The 19,127-nt window shown below is 40.2% G+C and overlaps 1 protein-coding gene across 12 annotated transcripts in view; it reads right to left on the bottom strand.

The window, feature by feature from the left end:
* Nucleotides 1-19,000, bottom strand: part of LOC126921237 (uncharacterized) — a 33,066-nt gene extending 14,066 nt beyond the window's left edge. The window contains exons 1-9 of one of the 12 annotated variants that reach the window (XM_050732624.1): nucleotides 18,401-18,984; nucleotides 18,099-18,158; nucleotides 17,420-17,708; nucleotides 14,704-14,942; nucleotides 12,573-13,550; nucleotides 10,932-11,283; nucleotides 8,696-9,101; nucleotides 7,241-7,512; nucleotides 6,579-6,763 (exon numbers count right to left, since the gene is read on the bottom strand). In XM_050732624.1, coding sequence (XP_050588581.1) covers nucleotides 6,579-6,763; nucleotides 7,241-7,512; nucleotides 8,696-9,101; nucleotides 10,932-11,283; nucleotides 12,573-13,550; nucleotides 14,704-14,942; nucleotides 17,420-17,521 — 2,534 coding nt within the window. In that variant the 5' untranslated portion in view covers nucleotides 17,522-17,708; nucleotides 18,099-18,158; nucleotides 18,401-18,984. Of the gene's footprint in view, nucleotides 1-6,578; nucleotides 6,764-7,240; nucleotides 7,513-8,695; nucleotides 9,102-10,931; nucleotides 11,284-12,572; nucleotides 13,551-14,703; nucleotides 14,943-17,419; nucleotides 17,860-18,098; nucleotides 18,159-18,400 lie in introns of all 12 variants that reach the window. The other 11 variants (XM_050732622.1, XM_050732628.1, XM_050732627.1 and 8 more) reach the window with 11 other exon arrangements.
* Nucleotides 19,001-19,127: the final 127 nt, after the last annotated feature.

Here is a 19,127-nt window from a genome sequence, read left to right as displayed (position 1 = left end):
TACAAAACTGAAGTTTCAAAAGAGTTTTAGAAGCGTACAAAATTGAAGTTTCTAGTATTGGGTTGGCAACTAAGTGATTGCGGATTTTGACAATACCACCTAATGACAAAATCCGCAATCACTTAGTTGCCAACCCAATAAATTGTCCAAAAAGTTTCTTACAAAACCGAAGTTTCGAAAGCGTTTCAGAAGCGCACAAAATTGAAGTTTCTAGTATTGCAGCTTCTAGTATTGTATTCTAGTATCAATACCACCTAATGACAAAATCCGCAATCGCAAAGTGTGATAGAATGAATTTCTCGCGGGGCAGAGGGATCGTCGATAATGAAACGTTACAAGTTTGTTATCTAAATACGAAAATACTTAGCTTCTTCAAAGACTCAAGCGAACGTTCTATCCTTCGAGAGATATTCATTCTCGTTAGAGGTACAAAGGAGAAGTTAAGGCTGAGAAACTGAATCGTGGCGTACATGTTGATGATTGTGGATTATTGGAAGGCGTAACAACGGTTAAGAGGGCAAAAGGAAGAAAGGGAATTAACGACCGGTTAAAGATCAATGTTGCTCGGTTCTCGTAGCGTGGTTCGCCCTTCTCGGAAGAATCGGATGAAAACGCCACGTAACACGTGGATCGTAAACCGGTGCCGACTTCACGAGCCAATAAGTCATTTGCATTTTCCTTGTACTTCAAACTTTGAGAGCGTGCACTTCGATTTTTATCACTCTATAAATCTGAAGAAACAAGGAGAAGTCACGCAATCGAGGCAGGTTACACCGCGTTGTTTTCTACGCGAATTATAGAAAAGTACGTCGCGTTTCACCTTTTCTTCGACAAATTGCAGAAACGTAATTCACTGGGTCGCGTGCTACAACTGTACGTCAGATTATGCGGAAATATCATTTTGGCATTATTCTTGCATTTTAAATTTCCACTAATAAATTTCCTCTGCGAAGGCTGTACAAAGAATTATTTCAGAACTACTACCCCATTTTCCTACAAAAAAGTGTCGAAAACAATAAATCTCCTAGGAAAACATCGGAAACACCGTAACAGCGAGACACTAAATCTTCCATAGGAATTACTATACACGTATTCGTTGAAAGATCTTATTTTCCTACGAAAGCATCGAAAACAGAAAACGCTAGATTTCCTATGTAAACGCTAACAGAGTGAAATATTGGGGTAAAAATATTCCTGCTCGTTTCTACGAAAGCGTGGAAAACTCGGAACGATAAATTTCAAGGAATTCCTCTCTCGAATTGTTCGAATCCTATCAACGGCGCACAGCTACGAGAGGAATTTCCCTTCGACCGCATTTCCACCATTCGATTTACACGACGAGACTCGAAGCAACGCATAGGTGGTAGGTACGTTCTCGAGATCAAAATCGGAGGAGGTGCGCTTTCAGGGTCGACGATCGTCACGCGACCATCTCGAGCCAAAGTTGTAGCGATTTTCCAAGGCTCCCCGCAGACCGACGTTTCTCACGATAACGTATGTGACAGGCATGGCTATCGACCGACCGCGTAAAGCCAACAACGTTTCATCCGTGTTCTGCCATTCGTTTCACTTTTTGGCCGGCTATCTCTATGTTGCCTGTTATCGTCCTTCTTTTATCGCTAGCTATATACTACCAGCTCGGATATCTTTATCTTTCTGCCAAAATATCTTTTGTTAGATACGGTCTATAGACGAACAATGGTGAAATATCTCGTTTTCGCGAATCACGTTCGTTCCCTGCAACTAATATCGCTGGCAAACGTTATAATTTCACACAAGTTTTTAGCTATTCGATAATGACAGCTCTGGACGTATTAATTCGTTGGAAACTATGAACTTGGTTGTGAACAGTGAAGACACGCGCTAGGAAAATGCATATTAGGATGTGCTGTGGCAAGAAGAAGAGGTCTAAGATATGTTCATGTTTGATTTGTCTAAGTTCAAGATGAGATTTACGTTGAGTTTACATCTGTTTCAGTTGAATTCCAGTTTAGGCAGGTTACACGGGTAGGAAGATGAGTTCTGTGGTGAGAACAGTAAGATAAGAGACAAGTCGTCGTAAATGAAAACGATCCAGAGCCGCAGGATCGTAGATGAATAAATAATAAATAAATAATAATAATTTGCAATCTAACGACAGAGAAATTTTTATAGCAGGATCTCGTTTTTATGCAGAGCGTTTTCATCGTTTCTAGAAATATGTTGAGTATTTTATAATAACTATTGTATTATGTTTTATAGTAACCGTGGATGTTCGTGCAATTGTAGCCACTTTATTTTTAAAGCTGCAAAAATGGATACAACACACGTGGATGTAATGGACGTGTACATGAGCGAAACAAATGCCCTCTTGAATCTCTTTCGTTAAATCGGAATCAGAAGAAAAGAAACGAATCTGCATAAATATCCGCAGTTTAATAGTGAGAAACGCAAAACACGACATTGCAAGAAACTGCAACGAATCGGGTTACATCACTGCGACTATCTGTTCGCCGTTAAATAATTATAGGCGAAGAATTTGAAAAAAAATAGAAGTTAAATCTGCATATCACGCGACTAATATATAGTAAGAAGAATGAACACGTTGCACGATGTTTTATAACGCTCAAAGTATAATATGCAAGTACCCTGCTAAAACGTTGTTATGAAAGCAACGGTATACCCGTGGGTCTAATTATTTCTTAATCTTTTAGGTGAAATTGCGCGAACTCTTATCTCGGCCGGATACATTTAACACAGCCGATCCTAAATTGATAGTGCATTATAGTAAAAATTAGGTCAATTAGCCTTGCATCGTAATAATTATTCATTTGGTAACACAGTCTGCCAGCGTATTTTACATTTTCGTTAAGTTATATCGGACGTAACGCACGCAGAAGCAGTCCAGCTATGAGAATTTATAAAAATACCGATCGATCGTATAAAATAGTACATTTCACGTACCCACTCTTTTTATAGTCTCGGAATAAGAACAGGGATAAACCTTTCTCGTATGATACACGAAGCATACGTCGATTAAAATCTCAGATTTCAATGTTTTTCCAATCTGGACATCGATCGAACTTAATTAGAAGCTCAAGTACTTAACGCGAACTTTTATACAGATCCATATTTATACTGATAGGATTAGGGAAACGCGACCTGAACAGAAGCTTCTTCCAGCCGCCCTAAATACTTTAAATTTATCTATACTTGTATATTTTTCCGTATCACGTACCTACGTATATCGATCTTACTAATTTCCTAAAATTCTTACTAAATTTTCCACAAATGTGCAAACACGCACAGTTTCGAATCGCTCAATATGTTTCCCGATTTCCTGCCACTCCTTCTAATCTCTATCAGACAATAATTCGCGCGACTCTGGAAACTCTAATGAATGTAAGAAGATCAGAGAAAAGATCTGGTAGGATTCCAAAGTCGTACTATCATCGTCGAAAATACCAAAATACCTCTCCACGTTCAATAAGCATTTGCTCTCGGTCGGATCGATATCGATTAAAACGCATCACAGAGAAGGACTAGCCGTGGAAAGCGTAAAAATAACGTAGCATTTTCGCTAGACGTTTCTAGTTTAAATATAAAGCGTATAGTCGATACAGAGGCGCATATATCGCCGTACGTACGTATAAGCTCGGAACGTGCTGGTCGGATCTCGACGATCTACGGCCACGACACGGCGGAGAGTCTGCATCACTTATTCATTGTGTTGTCGATCGGCGAAACACTTGCAGCAAAAGTGGCATTACGTTTAAGCGTCGGTTCACGTGTTCAAACCGGCAAGGCGTAAAACGTTCTCAGTTGGCGAACCAAGAATAGCGATTACCTACCAGTCAGCGATAAATTCCTCAAACATTCAACTTTATACACCAGGTACAAAGCTGTAGTTCCACGAACTCCTGCCCGATAGTTTCACCAAAAATTTTGCTAAACTTTCGCTAGACAGCTTTGCTGCCTGCCTGATAGCGTAAGTCGACTTGACGACTTGCAAGTAAGACGGATTACGCACGTTCGATTGATTAGGCTATCGTCGCGTTTCCTTCAAACGATACGTGCGGTTCTATCTATACCAGGCAAGTCGGTCTCGTGGTGCAATCGAGTGGCGAAATGATACATTATGCAGTTTCCTTAACACGCTATGCACTTTCTTAACTTTTAAACGCCCTGCATTTTTCAAGACGTTACGTTTCTTGCTGCTCGGCTAACTTTTAAAGGCACGAAGGATGCGTTCGATGTATCGACGTTCGGGTATCAGTAAGTTTTATGGCGGCCAGTAAACCGTTCGTAGCTATTGGAAGATCCGCCGCTTGCGAACATAGTCGACCCAGATTCAGACAAACGATTAATTGCATTTAGAGGTGAATTTTTTAACCGCCGATTTTAACGCGATTCCAACATCGTGATACGTAAGAATCTTCGACTATTATTCTGCCGTGTTGATTCAAATAGACGTATTTGCTTTGAGAAAGAGGATTTCCAGCGTCTAAGAACCAGACGTCAGAAATAATTGAAACAAAAGCACACAATTCAACGAAACAATATAAAAGAAAGAATGTTGCGCATCTATTATTTCCTTGTGAAACGAACGCAACTTTTCGGACAATCCAATATAAACCGTTGTACCTTCAGTTACAACGCAGATTCCCCTTTCTTATTCGATACGCGTGCAGATGAACTATTTTTCTGCCAGCTGGCTGCAATGACTCGAGCATTACCATTAGCGTTACCATTTGAGCATTTCAGCATTTAGCATTACCATTCTACCCTCTCTCGTCACAATCGTTCGCGATTGTCTATAATTTAGAAGTTGTAAGATTCGAAAGTCAGTGAAAAGTATTCCGTGAGCCTTCAAGTAAGGTATACACCGGCAGGATTTAGAAGCGGCAGCGCTCGAAGCAACGAGCAAAGCCTTTTTCCTCCTGCAACAAAGAGGGTATTTTATAAAAATGTTAAGCCGACTCGCTGGAGACTCTGCTCGTTATCCGGCGGAAGTGAGCGAATTACCGGTTCTTTTACGCGGAGGAACAATGATTATTAAAAATGGCATGGTATTATCGAGCGCGGCGTCCATAGGGCGAGCTTTGCATTCTTCTACGAGAGAAAGAGAGAGAGAGAGAGAGCAGTAAGTCCACGTTTACGTCACTGTGCACGTGAATACTCGTGCTCTCAGGTGCACATACGCGAAACTCGTACAAACGAGAGAAACTACGAGCAATAAGAGAGAAAGAGAGAGAGAGAAAGTTTATCACGAGCGGAATTGCTTTTGTCACGCAGCCCGTTCCACGTTCGGCCTATTATCTCGAACACACGATGCAATTACGAAATTAAATACGTCGCCGGCCGATTCGGGAAAGGCGGCTGCTGCTTGTGGCGCCGATTTAATTAAGGGCTAAACCGAAGAAGTCGTAACGCAGCACCTTCTGTTTCGGCCACGTCGTCGAAAGGAAGGAGCGCCCATTGCCAAGACGCGGCAGGCCGGCCCTCGTAAATACAGGTAAACGAATGTATCACGAAAGCTCGTGCGCGCAGCAAAATGATCACTATTATCGTCTAACTGCAGAAACTCGAGCAATCTACTCGACCATCGAATATACCTGCTTTATACCGCTACTGGAATTCGAGGTTGTTTCGCCAAGTAGATAACGCCTTTTCAAGTATCCTTTGCCTCGATCGCTATCTTTTCTCTTGGCTCGGAAGATGTTGGTAAATTACATTGTCGGATAGTTCCAGGCCAATATCCAACGAACCTTCGATCAGCCGTTTCATCTTTCCTTCTTTTAATCTTACGCTGCCCCTCTTAGTTAGAATCGGTTATCGGTCATTCCGAAGACAAAGGAAACTATAGTTTTTGAAGGGAGAAAACGGAACATCCGAGTTCTCAAAAAGTGTGATACGCGTAACTTTGCTTAAAAGATGAGAAACACGGGGGGATTTGATGTATCTTGAAAAATTCAATAAATGCTAGGCGAGGAAAATACGAGATAGCGAGAAAAATACGTAAGAATGTGAATACATTTTTGTTAAAGATAAAGAAAGTAGGTAAGGACTGGAGGAAGATATAGAAAGTAATTTGAATCGTATAAAATTCATTCTGTACGACTTTTATCCCGCACTATGGCGTATAGAGCGACTACCGTTTCCCTTAAATAAAAATACATCGTGTTTAGCGTCAATATCGCTTTACTCTCATGATCCGATATCCATGTGGCTTTTGCTAAGCGTCTCGTTAACACTATTTTCACTGCGGTAACAATGCAGAGTCGCGATTGTGACGTTGTGTTAATGGGCAACTGCTAACTGCGAAAACGCGACCGACGTTCGTTCGATAAAAGGCCTCGTTATTGTTTCAGCGAAGCAACGAAGCTCGTTTCATAGAATTCTCTGACATAACGCACGAACCGTAATGTGTAACGACATGATCGTTGCAACTCATGCGAATAAGCGATGAACTATCGTCCAAAATGGATACTAACGAAATCTTTAATAATTGACCAGTTAATTACGCTACGAAAGATAATTTATAATAATTTCCAGCGACAAAAAAATATATCTGACATAACGTACATTAAATAACTTACCAATCGAAGAATCTCCTGCCGTGAAAAGTGCCGTCGGAGGAGCCATTCAAATAGGGTAACTCCACACCTACGTGAGTTTCCTCTCGACCTGGTACAGGTCCGACGTATCTCACTCGTCCTTGAAGAACTTTACCCTCCGGCGATATAACCTTCACGAGATGATCCAGCTTGAGATCTCTTGGTATCTGTCGAAATAAACATCGTAGATCGTAAACCAAGAATCCTTTCCCAGATCGGCAAGTGATCTACCGTAAAGTATACGATTTTAATTCCAAGTGGTAACGATTTTAACGGATCGTTAAGATACTCTCGGTGTTCAATTAAGTTTCATCTATCATCGACGAGTTTAACGCCGATAACCATTCACCACGATTAAAAAGAGCGAAACTTTCAAGCATCTGACCATCTCTCGTACGTACAGTAATTTATCGATTAAGCGAATTGACAAGCTATTGTACAAGCTGTATGTAATAACTCTCCTTCATAACTTCACGGTTTTACGATTTTACAATTTTACCGACTTATGTCACAATTATAACGGTTTAATCGCGCCAGAGTGTCTTCCACCGTTCCAAATGACACGTTATCGTGCCACGTTCTAATCAATTGTCAGCGAAGGCGGATATATCGAGGCACACGCGAGACACGCTGGTGAAATTCACCTTTGGCAGGTACGGTCTAGCATCCTGCGGGGGATGCCAATCACGGATTAGATCGGGCTCGGAGTATCGCCGCGTACGTCTCCGCCTGGCTGTCTGTCGGTTCCAATAATCGGAACTGACGCCGCTACTGGAGATCGTCAGCATCGAGTCGATGCTCCGTCGTAAATAATCCTCAGCCTCGTCGATCAACGATTCGGTCGAATCGCCGCTGTTATCGCCGGTCACCAAATCCGAGCGCAGATTTGGCAGACTGCCTCGCGTCATCGGACATTCTGCGAACAAACAGCGTCCTGGCAGAAATCACTTTACTGTTACGATGATACACCGTTTATAACGGGTGTCTGGCCAAACGATGTTACTTTAGTGGATCGTTTGGAAGAACTCGTCATTTATTTGTTATTTATCGACGCCACCAGCCAGCATTATCGGACAATACGAATAAGTTTGGGGAAAAAGTGGTGCAACGAAACCTTGGGCGGTGTTTTATTTTTGTCGAGGTCGACGGGCTTCGCGTTTTTATTATCTTCCTCGTTATACGCGCGTCCCAACAGAGTAATTAAAAAAGCTCGCGTCAAAGCACTGGTTCACCGGGGATTTTTTAGCAGGTAAAATAGAAAGAACTGCGAGAAGTTGCAGGTTGACTGGGTTTGATCCGCTTGTAGTTATCGGGGATGGTTTACAGCGAAATGAGCGACACAAAAGAAAGCGAAGGAGGTACGTTCTCAGTTTGCGCGAATAAAGGAGGTACGAGTTGAAAATTTACCGATTATCAACTAGGTAAACGTATTTGGCTTGCGGGAAAATTGTCCGCAAGTTCTAGTGCTTTGTGTCTACTCTACGAAAACATCGGAAAGGATATGTTTGTATAGATTCTATGGTTAATAATTGGCAAGAACAAATCCGTCTCAAGGTCTAAGAGAATTCGATCCCGAAACAATTAAGGAATCTCATTCCTGAAACGATATACAAGAAACTAGCTGCCTTTGGAATTTTCAAATATCCGACATATTAATCAGAGCGTTTGCGAAAGGTCGAAGTGCGCCGTTTATGGGACGTTTTATTTGGCAGGAACGAAAGGTTACAAAAATATGTGCAAAATATTGAAACGATATTAAAATACACCCGCGTAATGTAGATCAGTTACGATCGAGTGACTCGTCTTATAACGTTGCACGGAAACGCGAACCTGCGATACGATTCCAGCCGATTGTAAGGTTTCTGAACGCGATAGAAGGTTAATTTGAAGTGGCTGAGCCTGAGATTCAATTAACCGCAACTGGCTTCTGCGAGTAAATAGTAAACTACATGCCCATTTACGACAGTTTATCTCGATTGAAATTAACTCTACAGGCGTCATTTAAATTACACACGCACAATTAAGATGTATCGTGACAAGTAGACAAACTGTAAACTATGATTTTAAAATAAAAGGGTTAGTGTGACAGAAAGACAAACCTTGGAAAGTGACCTTCGATCGCGTTCTCTTTGGAACGCTCTTAGAAGCTTTCGAGGACGTCGCAGGAGGGTGCACGTGTGTAGGCGAAGAGGGCATAGAGGACCAAGTTGGTCTGGGGGTAGAAGTGGCCGCCGGAACTCTCCAGGTATCGAAGGACGTCGCGGTTGCTCTCCACGAGTGTCTTCGAGACGGACCACCGACAACCTCCAATCCAGGCGACGGGATCGAAGACAAAGAGCCACGATATCGAGAGGAGTAAAAGTCGGTGGAGAGGCGGCAATCGCACGGACTCGGAAGTCCTGTGCTGGGGTTGCAACGAGGCCAAAATCCTGCAGGAGAGCCGAGCGATTCGCGGCGATGCACGTCCGGTGTTCGAAGGCCACAGCCGCGAGAACTGAAACAAGTCTGAACAACAGGAACGATATGAGTCATTGTTGATCATTCCGTAATGATAAAACCGATTGATTATCCGGTCGATCTACCGAAATGCGTTCGAGTAGAACGAATCAATTTTTAGAATAACGCACGGAATCGGAAATATAAAATTGCAAAATAATAGAAAAATAATTGTATACGCTAATCCTTTTCTATTTCGTATTTGGCACATTTATTAGACTACGAATGCAAGGATAAGCTCCAGCGTTGTTTAATTTTCATAAGCAGCCGATTTTCCACGTTTTAAATTACCGTTCAAGGACGAAATGGAACTGAAATGATAGAAAAGCAATTCTAAAAGAGATAAGCGATTCGTTATTCGCATTTCAATGAGATATTTAAGATCGTAGGTTCCCTTGCGCCGTACCGCAGCGGAAAGGAGTATAATCGAATAATACAGCAACAGTAAACATTCAGAAGCTACAGTATCGGAATAAAACAAAACGAGGCAAGCAATTAGTCATCCAAGTTGACGGAGAGGCGGAATTGAAACGAACGTCAAAGTGAATCGCATTAGCTTTATTCGTTCGACCTTCTCCCACGCGCGAATCATTTCTGTATATATATACAGAATATATATACACATAGATAAAACGGTGTTACGCCATTTTAAGAATAGTCTACTTTACTGCTTCCATTCATCACCTACGATATTGAATTTCTATGCGCATGGATAAAGATAGTTTTAATTATTATTATTTCGTGTAATATAATCGTTTTCCAAAGAGCTGTCCTTTACCAAGAACCTGTTACTCTAACGTTGTTACTTGGATTCTTCGAAGTGAATATGCAGTAATTTCATTTTAGAAGTGGTTTCAAACACGTAGGATGCTTGGAATCGGACCTGTCCATCGACAATGTTACTTATTACGTTATTACGATAAATAAAAAAATATTAGACACCAACAAAATATATTTTTATTGTCCATTATCAGCTAAGTATACAGAATATTCATTGGCATCTGAAATATAACGTAACGTTAAACAAATATAACAAAGTACATCTCTATAAAGTATAATGGTTATGAAACAAGCGTTTAAACAACACACATACAAAGTTTTATAAGTATATTATTATCAACGTGCAAAAATAACGTTTGTTACAAAAACAATGCTGACGATTAAGACCTAAATATGACAGGAAGACTGCTCAAACATTCCATCGCAGCATCGTACGTAAATATTGGGAACGAAGACAAAGAGAAGAAAGTTGGGATATTACGATCGATAATTATTCGTATTCTGACCTGGGGCTCATAAAAATTTAGATTATACGATCCTGGTCACACTCTATCGACGCTAGAATGATGCGATTCGCACTCGCTGCTCTTTCACTTCTCTATCACGTGTACAATCCTACGAGTCCTCTAATGATTCAGAAATGTTTATACTACTTGATAAACAAATCTAGTTTGTATCACAAATGTTCGCTATAAGTTCAGCTTACACTCCAGCAGCAGGTCTGGTTTCGATTCTTAAACGATTAACTGCATCATTCCTTCTCACACGAGCGCAAACCAATGTTACGCGATGTTTCTCTCGCTTTTTCTCTCAAGTTGTCGAAACTTCAAAAATGTCAAACACCACATTGCACGAAAACCAGTGATTCGTATATAAAATCCATGCTGCAGTCGCAACATACTATCACCCAACATCAACATACTGCAAACTATAAACTCCTAAGATAATGTATTTATAGTACTTTCGAAATCAAAAACTACAGGATTTGTCCTTTGACACAGAAGTATCGAATCTTTATCTTACGGATTATGAAGATTCTGATCCGAATTCGGATCCTACCTGTGCGTGTGGGTCGTGGCAGAGATGATCAGCGCTTCTGGACAACTCTGGCACCATGCTAGTGAAGCTGATGTCCGATAGCATTACTCTTCTAGCTTCCCGGGTTTTGTCGGACAATCGAAGTCTTCCAGGCACCCCGGTAGGCAGAGCGAACTTGCTGGGCAACGTGGTGAACGTATGAGCCACTTTGTGCGCGAGATAACTCTCGGAACGCCAGTGGGCTGGAAGCGCAGAAATGTCAGTTTGGGCACCAGACTCTCGTCTTGCTCCGCTGATTCTGTCCATCACCGGTCTCAATGGTGCCGCGCTCTTTCGTCGACTACCCGCTAAAGCTTCACGATGAATGATCGGTCTGAAAAAAGGTATAAAACTATACCGTAAATTGTTTAACGTACTTCGCATTTCAGCCATTTCTCCACTCTTAAAACGTTGCATCGAGCATACTTTATTATTTATTAAATATTTCAAATTCCTCGTGTCTTCTTATTTTACATTTTAAGGGAAGTCGCACGGACTGTACGAAGTAACATTATCATTGTTGCAAAATTTATTAATTTATAATATATCGATGACTTTTTCTAGAAATCGTGTAAGTGTAGACGATGAAATGAACGATACGATTCGTTCGACATGTAGAAGCGTCTTCTGTTAAGGTGGTTGCAAGATGTTGAGCATTAAATTTGCTGTGACAAAATTTCATATTAAATTACGTGCAATTTCGAACTATTAGCAGCTCGTCGTTGACACCCGAATACTATTAGAGCCTAGACCATCGGCTTCTGATCTAATTTTCAGCCCATAATTGTATCAGAATCAGAGCCAATATCTGATACAACACATAACTCGCTCTATTCTTACACAACAAACTGAAATCACCAAACTACCCAGCAAATCAATCGAGAGAGAATCGTCGATGATATTTCATTAATGAGATGTGAAATGAATGGTGCAAGTAGAAATAAAGAATTTCTTTGTCGCGCTAGCGAAACAATTTCGGATACAAACAACGGTGATGTAAAAGTAAAGCAAATGACGAGCCAACGGATGCGTTTGATAAGTTATTGATAATAATAACTGACGGCGTAATTAAATCGCATAAATACGCGTGTGCGCTAACGAACAGGAAACACGTTTAAAGTGTCGTTTCGTATATGCGTACGCATCATTCGTTAGGAAGCCTCGCATGTGGCAAATTGCTGTACGCGAAAAAAAGCAGTTGGAAGTAAGTGAAAACGTTTTATGGCTGTTAAATACCAAGCAGCTAATTAAAGTACTTTCAACGAATACATGCATACATATATTAGCGTGAGAGTCTTTCATCGAGTCATCACAGACTGAAGAGCCCTACGAGATGTTAAATAAAACGTCGGTACACCTATTCAAGCGAAAAGGTCGGGTTTTCTTTCCTTTCCTTCGTTCAACAATGATTAACAATAATATCCACGATATTTAGTATATCTTTCAACGAAACCAATAGATATTCGGTAAATACAACAGGTAATTTAAATAAAGATTGACGCTCCAACTATTACGACATCTTACGAAACGTTCGACGGAGGCCTGGAGTTCCTGTAACGCAAGTGCCGAAAAAATAAAATCGATAGGCTATCGTGCAACGCTAAAAAAGAAGCTGCTAGTTACCTGTATGCAGTAGGTGGCGCGGCTAAAGTGTTCCTCCTGACAGCGTGTCTGGTAGCATGGTCAGGTTCTTCGACAACTCCACACTTGCTGATATCTGTTTCGACCAGCACCGAGCACTGAGACCATATTTTGTTCAACCTGGTGCTAGAACTTTCGTCGAACCTATCCACGCTTTCCTCGCGATCGATGCTCGAGCTCTGCGAAGAAACCGCTTCTTCGACGGAGCTGGTCTTCTCACCATTGCACACCAAGGACTCGCCCTCGGCTGATTTAGCGTACTTCAACAATGCCGGTTGACCAGTAGGCGCAGACTGTGGCCAAGTTTCGGTCTCGGTTATGGAGACGAGATCTTCCTGAAGACCAAGATCGCGACAAGTTTCGTCCGTGGTGAATATCAGCTCGATATCGTCCAACTCCTCGGACTCGTTCTCGGATTGATCGTTCGGCTTCGGCTGGTCGGCCAATTGATTCTGGCGTTGATGCTGCTGCAACACTTGCGTGTCCGGATTATCGCTGAACACCGAATTGTCTCCGTCGGAAACGGATTTCAAGCTCAGATCCTCGAGATCCTTCTCTGGCACCTCCAAATGATCGACCTGCGCCGCGTTCCCATCCTCCGCCTCGACGTCCTTGGATCGTCTATTCGTCAAGGCGGAAGCCAGGTCGTTCGAAGTCCCACTCTTCACCGTATCGTCCGAACTGACGCCAGATATTCCAGCCTGAGATTTAACAACAGTCGCGTCTCTCGACATCGTACACTTCGACACCTGATTCCTGGATTCCGATTTGGACGAGGATTCTACATGACTGTTAGGCACTTTCTCGACCGTACGAGACTGCAGATCGGGAATCTCGCCGTTACCACTGGTGTTGCTATCGGTACGAGGCTCGACGACCGGCTTAGGTGCCTCTGCCATGTCCTCCGTGTCGACTTTGTCCCTGGACGCGTCCATGAGTACGCCTGCTTGCTCTGACAGACTGACACCGTTTACAGGGTAAGAATGACAGCGAGAAACCAGCCGCGTATGAACGCTACACGTGGTTATTAATAGGTGCATCGAGAATGGAACGCGTTCCTTTTAATTAACACTAACGCCACGAAGAAGCTTCATTTAGCGATTCACGCTTCTAACTAGTGAATTACGCGAATATCTTCCGCTATTATCCTGAATATTTAGATCGTTAATCTACATAATAACATTAACTTTGCTTTGAGCTAGATGAGTTATGCTATTTTAGACAGAAACAAAATGACCTTATCGTGGAAATGTTAAGTAGACTTGAAATGTACGAATGATAAGAAAAAGAAACATATATTTAACAACGAAAGAGCAGCAACAACTGTCGAAACTCTTGCACGATTCTTTTAACTGATCAAAGATTTACATAGAACTCTCTTGCTTATCGGTCATACTGCACTTTTAAAGATTTCACACGCATGGCACACAATTTTGCAAATGTGCAATATAATCTGCACGTACCACCATTCGTGTCAAATCTCTACGTGCATTCTCAGAATCGCTTTTCATTCGTTATCGATACATTAGCATAAACAGTAAACATTTGCTCAGTTCTCAATCGCGCATTATCCACGTGAATTTTTTTGCTGAAATACAGTGAAATAAACGATAAATAAATAAATGGAAAACACTTTTCTAGTAATTTCTATACGTCAACACGTTGACAGCCACTACGTTGTTGTTGTTTTTTTTTTCATCCTTTTTTTTTACTACATTTACTACGATTAAAATAAATCACGCCATATCGACTGAGAACTTTTTAATACAAATGAGCAGATAAAATGGTGGAACGGAAAGTGTGCTGTTCGACGATTATCAATTTTCAGCGGAACGTAATGTTTTGCATAAATCAAGTGCGTGAAACTTTTCCGTCAAATACAAAGTGCGTAAAATTCGTGTGGCAGTCAACGTTTTCACGTTATTGCAATTCGTTTCTCTGCGTTAATGTTATTCGTAAATGAAATCAATAAAACGTGTCTTGCTGGCCTGGGCTAGATGATCACGATGATCGTGAAACGCGAAAGTGGAACAAGATGATCGCGCGTGACAAAGAGAAACGAAATCCACGGACGATCTCTTAATTGCTCACAGAGACGCATTTCGAGACTCACTCTTTGACGTCTTCTACTGCGAGTGAAAAAAGACGGGCCTGGGGCGGCGGGCTTGTGGCAGCATCACTAGAAAACTCACTATTCCTGCTTAGAATCTTTCGCCTAAGGACGTGATTCTCAAGAGCGAGCCTCTCGACGACGTCAACGTAGCTCTCGCCAGAAAAATCACCAACGCTCTGCTTAAGACGGCGAAGCTCTTCCCGCGAAGAATCCAGCGCAGAGCGCAGCGATATCACAGTCTGAAAGGATGCATATCGAAAAATCACTTTTATCCATCAAACATATACAGCTTATTTCTGAAAAGAATTTTTTTAACGATTCTTCGCACTCAAAACACAAATGATAAGTAGAGAGCGGATTTTTGTGCGCTTACAGAAAACTCGGCAGAACGCGCATAATGTGGAAAGTTATACGAAATATCCGTAAATACAGCGCTCTTCGTAATATTCGCTAGGTAAAACGATTTCCTACCGAAGCTCTACTTTTTTTAAATTGTACTCTGAAAAATTAAATCATACGAATTTGCGTAAAAATCCGCAGTCTAACCACAAGGAGGATAAAGTTTAAGGAGATTCGAATGCGAGATTAACTCTGGTACGATCCCCGAATTTCGTACGTCTCAGTTGTCTCGTTGCGCTTTCGTCACAACGGAGGAAAGGACTTTTCGTCGTTTAAGAATATCTTTGGCACGGAATTAAAATGTGCAAGCACACGTATCGGTTATTTTCTTCTAATTTAGAAACTTTCCTGACGATAAAAGGATAGAAGATTCTCGATCGAAAGAACGAAGGGACAAATGTGATTTTATAGCAAACGTTTCGTCACGTAAATTCTATACAAATATATTGGAAAACTAACATTGGAACATTTTAAAGCTATAATTAAGCGGCCTGAGTATTCTGCGTAAGAACGTATAACCCTAGGAATATGACAAGAAATTTCCAATCTGCTGGTTTCCAATTTCTAAACAGTGTATCAAACAAAATTAACCTTGCCTAATTATAACATAGTTTTCTTAACAAACACTCTGCGTCTATCATTACCGCGAACGATAACAGCAGGTTTCAGTTGGAACGTTCGCAAAATAGCTGCGATTATTATGGGTCACCGTTGAACCAAGGCGCTATCGGGAATTATTGTAATTGAGACGATGGATGAATGTTTGAAGAGAATTGCACACATGATCAACTTTATTACCCTTTCGATTTCATTCGCCCTGTACATTTAATGATTAGGTGTTGGTGTATTCTTAAAAAAAATATTCACATCATACACTATTATTGTATACCATCGAGAGTTGCCTATTGAAATTACAGAGTGATCAATGATTTTTTTTTTTTTTTTTTTTTTTAATTTATCGAGCAGTTGCGCGATTAAATTATCCGAGAGTTCTGATTAGTCGTGTTCGAGATGGAAATTCAGAAAATGATTAGAACATGGGAAATCCGTGTGATAAATCTGTGAATCGGCGATAATGCCTATGATTAAAAAGTTAATAACGCTGTTCCGAGACGAATCGCGTACTTTCTAAGACGAATGAAATCTCGGAAGACGAAATGGTTCTACTATCTCGATGGGATAAAAATCTTGGCGAAAGCTTGAATCTATACTAAAATGCTTGGACGGACATAAATTTCGTTGGTTTGAATAGGCGGTCGTTTTATTAAGTAGTTTAATGTTATTTAGCTTAAGATAGCTTAATAATTGAGTACTGGCAACGCACGGTAGGAAGTGCGGTTTGATTTTCCGCTGGAACGAAGATTAGAAATAAGACGATTCAGGTTTCCATATTACGCTGAATAAAAATCTCACGGTATGGATTTAAATAGGCGAATAAAAATATCAGCTTTACAAATAATAGCAATAATTAGAAAATAGAATACAAATAATAATTTCATTAGAATCAAAATGTTTATTATAGTATCCTGAATTTTTGTTACGATTATTGACATATACCCCTTAATCTGATCTACCATGAATCGTACACAGGAGAAACATATCATACACTAAGGTCAAGGGATCACAGAGGTAAAAAGATCGAAAGAGAGTGAACAGCATCGGTGTATATGAAATCGATGGCTCAGGCAAGGGTGTATAAAGTCATCTGCTGCCCTTTTAGCAAGCATCGTGTCATCTAACCAATCACACACATACACGCGCATTAATAGTAAGTCAGGCATACTGACACACGTAGGTATAACAAAGGAGCAATTTCTTCAAAATTAAACTTATTCTTTAACAGACGAACAACTAGTGACAAACAGGTAGTAACTTGACAAAAACTGGCTTTTTGTATCTACCTACATATGTTGGTACATAATATTTTACAAAGTTCCAAACAAAAGTTCAAAGCAAGTACATAAATTATACTCTACAGCTTTTTGTTTAAATATATATATATACCTTACTATATAAAAAAGAAATAGAATAGCATATCAAAGTCTAACAGAAATATTTTTTTAATTTTACGAATTTGAAATCTATTTTCTAAATATAACACACACACACACATACATACATATATATATATATATATATGTATATAATAACGAATTTGAAATTTGTATAATTTAATTAAAATTTTTTACAAGATTATTTTATGCCAATATAGGGAAGAATAAAATAAACGGGTTGAACACAAGTTCAATTATTGTGATTAATTGTAACAAAGTTAATCGTGGTGCATTAATTAAATTTGTGATTCAAACATTCAAACCTGATGCAAGGCCCTGACAACGTCTAGTCCGGGGATTCCCGGGGATGGCAGGGTAAGCTGCAGCCCCTGATGGTGAGACTGCCGACCAGCTTCAGCTTCCATGCCTCCTCCTCCCCGCCCGATATTTCTAACGAGATCTTGCCACCGCCACAGGTCATTCCGAAACCGTCTTTCTCTTTGTTCGTTTCACCACGTTTTTACAATTTCACCGATTCGAATCGATCGCGTTGTTTCCGTTACCACATACACCCGGGACCACTGATCGATTCCCCCTCACTGGACCTCGAATCTTTAATGAAATACCGAACGGATCAATCGCTAAACTAGTCACCAACGATAATCCTAATTCGCGAAAACAATCGTCAGTTTCTATTTTCCTATTTCACGAGAGGGGCGTGAAATCGGATGCAAAAACACCATGGACACCCTTAATGGCAACGCTATAAATAGAGCCGAAAATGTCAGGGATAGTTAATACACTACGCTATCCATTTTACGTTCGAAATTACAAAATTAGGATTGAACAAGCGATTTTAGTTTTTCCTTATAATGTTACGTTTAGTCACGGATAAAAAACGATTTAAGAAATTTTCTCGATAATGCTGTTTATGAATAAAGAAAACAATCGGAAATAACTGCATACAAGTGAAACACCATATATCGTTGTTCGAAATATTACCTTTTACGTTGTACGTAGGTTTCACCGTGTCGTGAATTTTCTGCGCGCTATGTTTGATTTCTAAGTGATTGCAAACGAGTGTTATTCGTCAAGCAAGATGTGTATAATATATTTTTATTGTAATTTTGAATGACTGTATAAATAAATTTGATATATAGTATATCTTTAATATACTGTGTAAAATGAAAATTATTAAAAACGGTAGAAGTAGAAAATTCAAACATCAATATTCAAGGAAAGAAGCTGCGCTTAAGATACAAGCAAGCTTTTCTAATTTTTCGTAAGATTAAATTGCAACTTACTTTTTACACGGATTTATCAATATACATCAAGACCATTAAAAAAATTGATTATCGATAAAAAAAATTAATATTTTCTGTTTAGAAAGTGACGCCGTAGTAACTGCGCGTAATACCATACGGATTGATTCACTTTTACGCACGCACTTTATCGTTCACTGTCGAGAACGTACTACTGAGAACAACGTTTACGACGGTGCTTGAACAGAGTTTTCCAATAAGCAGTCATTGTTAGAACTACTAAAAGATACTAATCAATATGGAACAGCTCGAAGGGTTTATAGGTACCACTTTAATCGTAATCGCTAAGCGCTTCAAATCTATTAGCCCAATGTAATTATACTCCCCAAACACCGATTATCATTTAATTCAGAGTTTCCTTCTTATGTATACACAATTCACCAATATCGTTTAATTAAAGTTTTTATATCAACGAAAAAAAAGGGAAAGTCCACTTGTATATCTCGATCTTAATAATATATAAAATTACATTTTTCGTAAGTACGACGCGGTAGCGTAATTTTCATACGAATGTCAACAATATAGTTCGAGCTGTCACTTGGCCTTTAATGCAGACGACGAAATAGAAATACATACCCAATTACAACAGGCTTGCCAACGTTGTATGATGCTACTCACGACAAGGAGCATTTTCACTAGAAGATGAATGGCAAATATCGCAAAACTTAATAATTCCCTTTTATCGCTACACATTGGCGCGGATACAAGT

The sequence above is a fragment of the Bombus affinis genome, chromosome 10 (genome assembly GCF_024516045.1).
Source record: "Bombus affinis isolate iyBomAffi1 chromosome 10, iyBomAffi1.2, whole genome shotgun sequence".
Taxonomy (NCBI): domain Eukaryota; kingdom Metazoa; phylum Arthropoda; class Insecta; order Hymenoptera; family Apidae; genus Bombus; species Bombus affinis.
The sequence above is the reverse complement of the archived record's forward strand: the minus strand, read 5'-3'. Positions and strand labels throughout refer to the sequence as shown.